This window comes from Xyrauchen texanus, chromosome 1 (assembly GCF_025860055.1).
Source record: "Xyrauchen texanus isolate HMW12.3.18 chromosome 1, RBS_HiC_50CHRs, whole genome shotgun sequence".
NCBI lineage: Eukaryota > Metazoa > Chordata > Actinopteri > Cypriniformes > Catostomidae > Xyrauchen > Xyrauchen texanus.
Genome location: NC_068276.1, coordinates 33,733,540 through 33,739,539, shown reverse-complemented (window position 1 = coordinate 33,739,539; position 6,000 = coordinate 33,733,540). Strand labels below are relative to the sequence as shown.

Below are 6,000 nucleotides of genomic sequence, written 5' to 3'. Positions count from 1 at the left end.
GTCAGAATATGTTTAATAAAAATAATTAAACCTCAATTTCTTCTATAGAAATTCATAGAAAGTAATTCAATAAATTACAAACTTTTAAGACATTTATCCTGCACTAAAAGAAGCATTAATTGACTACACAGGCCACACAGTATTGCAACTGTCCAAAAACACTAAGGCTAAAAAGAGGGTCTTTCATTTTGAAATATTGAAAGTATGAAACGCAATAAGTCATGGAAACAAATTAGTCGGCCTGTCAATTCACATAACTGAAAACAATGTTTATTTGCTGTAGTGTATTTCTATTTCATTTTCTGTTGCATGGTGGATGCCATTGTCTTTGTGCCACGATGGCAAGCCTAGATCCGATTCTGGTCAGTAGTCCAGCATTTCAATCCGCATATACTGTATGCAACACATGAAATGAAACCAAAATATTGAATTAATGTACACGACAAAAATAGAAAAAACAAAATCAACGTACATTTCTAAATGCACAGTCAAACCAGCAATTTTTTCCAAACACTTTTCAATTAAATGAGATGCTAACGATGCTGATGTCAAAGAGGACATCTATGTTTCATGTGCATTCTTGGAAAGAAGTGGAAAGCAGCAATACCTTGACACATTTCAAAGTGAGTGGCTCAGCACAAACTAACTGGAAACATGAAGGTCTGATGCCACAATTGGAGATAACAGCATTCAGATCGTCTAATGAGGCAAAGTCACATTGTGTGAGAAAGGAGATGGCATCTGTGTGAAACCGTTATGAATTAAATCATACATGCTTGGAAAGACCCATTAATATAATTGTTCACTAGTGAGACAGGCAGAGTTGCATTGTGCAGTGCATCCAGAAGAAATTTGCATCACAAATGGAAAACTTCAGCAGCCATCCTGAATATGAACAAACAAGAGGAAAGAGTTTAACTGCAGAAAAGACTTGTATCATAAACGATCAGGAACCAAATCTAACTTGTGCCACAATTGGCCTAACAGTGTACTAGCGTGCATCACCACACAAAACAGAAAGAAAAGAAAATCATGTAGAAGTCCTGCATTAAATATACCAATGAGGTTCACTGTGTTGGCTGAGGTGCTGGATTGTGATGCACTTTTCACAAAGTGGTGCTATGAGGGATAGTCACTGAAGAATGGCATAAGGACACTTCTATATCAGTAATTTACATCTAACAGCAGCAAGGTGTCTATGTGGATCTGCATTCAAACTTAGGACAGTTTTATAAAACTAAAGAAACTTGGGATATTGACCTGTCTTTGCTTTCATCGCAAAAGTACTATTAATCACATATTTCAACCCTCCAATTCATTCTGGGGATACTATAAATCCTTATGCATTGAAAAAGTAGCAACTTTTCAACTGAAACACTACTGCAAATACTTTCATTCCTTTCAATACTCTAACACTAATCACAAACTTGAGTGGTGTTAGTATGTTGAGACCATAGCAGTGTGATGAATATTAATAACAATACTGAAACTCAGTGGGAAAATGGAGAAAAAATGCATGGCTGTTTGTGAAATCACGAGTGAGTTTGCATATTAGCATGACAGGACATTAGACACAGAGTTGCATGCAAATTGAGGCAACAGTGTTCATGAGCAAACAGTGCTGTATGATCTATAATAGAAATGTTTGTTTCAAACATACAAATGCACACAGTGTGAAAGATGTAAAGGAAGTTGCCTTAACTAGAAAGACAATGTTTGCTCTAAACATATACTCACACCTATTTAGATTTCAGGCATTGCAAGCAATGTGTTTCTCGGTTCCTAAAACATAGCAAAAGAATGTCTGTTTTCACTGTATACCTTACCTTATAGACTACACAGTGTATTTGACTGCATGTTTGCAAGATGGAATTTTAGTGCCTGCACTCATGTGTTTCTCAGAAAACTTAAATAGAAATATAAGTATATTTGAAGAGAGAGAGAGAGAAAGTATTGTGAAGGGGGAGAGCATTGGGACAAGTGAAACAGACAAGTGAATATAAAGATAGAGTGAATGAAAGTGTAGTTGTAAAAGTGAATGCACGGTATCTACAGCTTCAGTGACATTCATAAGCTGCCTGTGTGTTATTGCTGTATATCTGTAGGTATGCTCTTTGAAGTCTATTTGTTCAGGATCCTGCAAAAGTATTTACAAATAAAACCAAAAACAGTCGGTGTTCTTTCTCCCAAACAAAATATATTAATTATACAGCTCTGCATGAGCAAACAATGTCCTCATTTCTTTAATAAAATTAAATCCCAACATAGTTATAACAATAATGCCGTTGCTTGTTTTTGCTTCCTGTCTGTTGCAATTGTATATCGTTGTGTAATACAATTTCACAAAGTCCATAGATCTACTAAAGTTTTTTGACATGCAAAATGTCTCTTCAAAACAACATTGTACCTAAACAAACACTGAAATTTTATTTCAGTTTCTCTAGGATCTCCGTTTTCCATTTGTCCTCCTCTTTCTTACACAACACTTTAGTTATAATATTTACATGAAAAAAAATTATGTAGTAAATGCAGGATAATTCCTATATGTGTTTATATGTATACATTTCTAAGAGATGTATATAAATATATAATATTTATATATGTATAAAGACTCAGTCTTCTTCGCTGGAATCAGAATCCTCTGATGACTCAGAGGAGCTGTCAGACTCATCAGAGGATGACTCCGCCTTCGCTGAGCCCTCTGGACCACTGTTATCCTTCTTTTCATCAGGCTCCTCCCCCTCATCACTGTCTTTCTCCTCTGAACAGCCAGGCTGTTGGGGCGTGGCTTCAGAGGCAGCAGGTTGTGGTGGTGGGGTTGGCTGAGTGTTTGCAGCTTGCGGCTGATTGGCCACAGGCAGGTTAAGGCCTGAAGTAAGAAGCATCCCTGGGTACAGCATACTAGAGAGGAGGAGGGGGTTGAGGGCCAGTGGGTGGCCTGAAGCAGAAGCACTTATTTGACTAGAGGTGGTGGCTTTGGAACTTTGAGCCTCTGTCCTTTCCACCTTGCTATCGGGACTTGAAGTTTGAGCTGATACTTTGTGTGTGATTGAGTCTCTACTGCTCTTCTTATTCCCATCCTCGTCACCTGTAGAAGCAACACCTGCCACTTCCTGTGAAGGTTTTCCAAGGAGACCGCTCATCCCTAGAAGGCTTGGTAGCCCGGTCATGCCAGGCAGCATCATTGGAAACATGGCAGCCATGCTATTTGGATCGTGAGTCAGTCCCATGAGGCCAGTGGTGAGTTGGAGAGACTGGAGACTCTGAAGGTTGTGCTGGAAAGCTTGGAGACTAGGCAGATCCAGCCCAGTGAGGAGGCCATTGGTTAGTTGGTTGAGCCCCAGGGCTGCATTGGCACTTGCACTGGTCACTGTGGCTGCTTTAACAATTGCATTTTTGGGACGTCGACCTCGCCGGCTCACCTCTTCAGGAATAATAGGGCCAGTCAGGATGCGGTCAAACATACTTTCAGGAAGGTAACCCTAGAAATAGAAACCCATGTGTTATCCGACTAGGAAAACATCCCTGAAGTTGAAGTTCATATATTGTATTTTATGGTTTGAATTCCCCTATATTTCATGCTAACATTAGTTCTTTCACAGAAATGTGATACATTTTTTAAAATGGAAGATGTTGCACTTTACTTACAGACTGTTTAACAACATCTGCCCACTCAGGTGGGACACCATATTCTGGATTCTCCTGCAGGAACCGACGTAAATCTTTCAGCGGTGGAGCAAATGCACCACCAATCTGGGACAAAGAAAGAGGGAACAGAGCTGCATTACGTACAACAGCAAAACTCATTTGCAGATGTATTTGCACACAAAACCAACAACCTGCACACACTCACCTTGCGTGCATTTCGCCTGTTGATGATCTGTACTCTCTCTTCTCCAGTCAGGCTGTTGATGTCAATTTTGTTGGGGTTTCTGCAGCGATGTCTCTTCTGTTTCGGTTTATTTTGACACTGCAGTTTATTTGCAGTCTGCAAAAACAAGACATCATCATAAATATCATCAATCGATATTTAGATTTTAACATCAAATGAGATGACAAATTAGATCACTGAAGCCTCACATTTCTTACAGTATTAGAACAATAGAAAAAGTGTGGATATTATAATATCTCTTTTCAAAAAATATTTAACAATTCAAACCATCCTGAAAATAATTTGTGTGGTACTTACTGGGATAAAAGCTCCCACATCTGCCACAAAGCCTGGGTGCTCCTTCAGCCACTGGTCAAGATCTTTCTGTTTAGGAGCGTCTTCTCCGGCGAGTCGCGTCCCATCATTGAGGCTGATGACGGGAACACGGATCTCTGCATCTTGGGTAACTGGTACCTGACCAGGTCCTTGAGGTGTGCTCAGTCCAGGGGGAGCAGACGTACCTGCGACACCCCCCCTCCAGCCAGCAGGATACTGCAGGTGAGGGTGGAATATATGTAGGTGGTGATGTATTGCTAAAATCACCTTCAAAGTTACTGAGATCGAAGGCATGCCAACTTTCTCTGCCTCTCTAAGCATCACAACATCCAATAAAAAGAGCACAACAAACAATGAAAAGGACATCATAGAGGTCACAAGTTTCGAACCTGCTCTGGCATCATAGGGGGCTTGTTTCTGTTCATGAACAGTAGGTCCATCCCTTCCACATTCTTTCGCCTTCCTCTCCTCTTCTTCACCACAGGCTGTCCATCAATCACTCCATTCAGATGCATCTGCCCTGCCAGCCCTGCAAGGACACCATGAACATGCATTTTTCGTGTCAAGCAGCCTTAAGCTTCGGACTAGGCTAATCAAAGTCTATACAGTACAGATGGGTTTTAAGTGTTTGTCTGCATCTATAATATGGCTTAGTACATTGTGTTGTTGTTGGTAAGCAGGTATCTGTGTGTATAAGGTTGTGCATTACCTTGTGGATAGCTGTTCTGTGTTTTGGTGTAGTCTGCAAGGCTAGTATCAGATGCGTTCTGTAGCTCTTGTAACCGGGCTAAGTACTGCTGCTGGGCTAGAGGTCCCTCCTCACCCTCCAGAGGGCGCTTCAGAGGCTGGCCCTGCTTCTGGAAGGTCAGTTTAAGGCTACCCTCCTGCTGCAGGTCACAGATTAAAAGGTCAGAGGTTGAGGACACATTGCTAATAAGGCAGATTTAAGTCCTGGCCTTTATGACATCTAAAAGGTCTTCTGAATGAACACTTTTTAAAATAACGTACTGTAGCTCATATGCAGTAATCAAATTACATTAGGTTTCATTCTTATAATGTTTCTATTTGGTGGAGGCAACACAGGAAAGTCATTGGAATTTAAAGAAAGGATAGGGGGTGGGATTGATTGTGTGCACTGGGTTAAGATAAAGCTGCACTGATGTTGTTGTGCAGGCCAATGCGGCAGTCATCTTGGACTTACACTGACACTTAGTGGCATGGATGCAGCATTACGAAAAAGAAAAGTTTTCATTTAATTCAGAGTCAGCCATGATTAAATTATTTAATGCACAAAAGTGTCTTATAAAGTGGGTTACTGTGACAAAGCGTGTATTTTCGGCTGGTCCTCAATCTCAACATGTCGGCTTCCATGAGGCAAAATACACCATGTACAATAAATTATTAGGCTACTGATTTGACTTGATTCTTTCATGTGAGAGTTAATAATATAAAAAGATTAAAAAAAAATCAGAAGAGGTATTAATTTCTGTATATCTAAAACTTTTTAATAAGGGCAAAATTACTGAGTGCACCTTTGACTTAGGTGAGCTAATGACTATGTTTACATGGACACCAGAAAGGGAGAATTTGCAAGAAAGTGGCATTCCAGTTTACATGCACTGTATAAGTGGCGTACTCTTTACTCTAATATACATGCAGCTAGGTCAGTAAGCAGCTTCGCTTTATTTTCAGATATTTTTGCTGTGTTCGTATACTTAACTTTCCATCACAACCTGGAGCGGAATTGCACGTAAAACTCCAGGATTTCCCCAATGTACGAGCACGTATACGCG

General features: G+C 40.2%; 1 protein-coding gene across 7 annotated transcripts in view; it reads right to left on the bottom strand.

Annotated features, from left to right (window-relative positions):
- LOC127651140 (chromodomain-helicase-DNA-binding protein 9-like) overlaps positions 1–6,000 on the bottom strand; it is a 116,410-nt gene continuing 110,410 nt past the window's right edge. For 4 of the 7 annotated variants that reach the window (XM_052136875.1, XM_052137117.1, XM_052137052.1 and 1 more), the window contains 6 exons: positions 4,917–5,094; positions 4,597–4,736; positions 4,190–4,423; positions 3,854–3,988; positions 3,649–3,753; positions 1–3,482 (listed from right to left, as the gene is read on the bottom strand). In XM_052136875.1, the coding sequence (XP_051992835.1) occupies positions 2,613–3,482; positions 3,649–3,753; positions 3,854–3,988; positions 4,190–4,423; positions 4,597–4,736; positions 4,917–5,094 (1,662 nt within the window). In that variant the 3' untranslated portion in view covers positions 1–2,612. The remainder of the gene's footprint in view (positions 3,483–3,648; positions 3,754–3,853; positions 3,989–4,189; positions 4,424–4,596; positions 4,737–4,916; positions 5,095–6,000) is intronic. The other 3 variants (XM_052136984.1, XM_052137177.1, XR_007971537.1) reach the window with 2 other exon arrangements.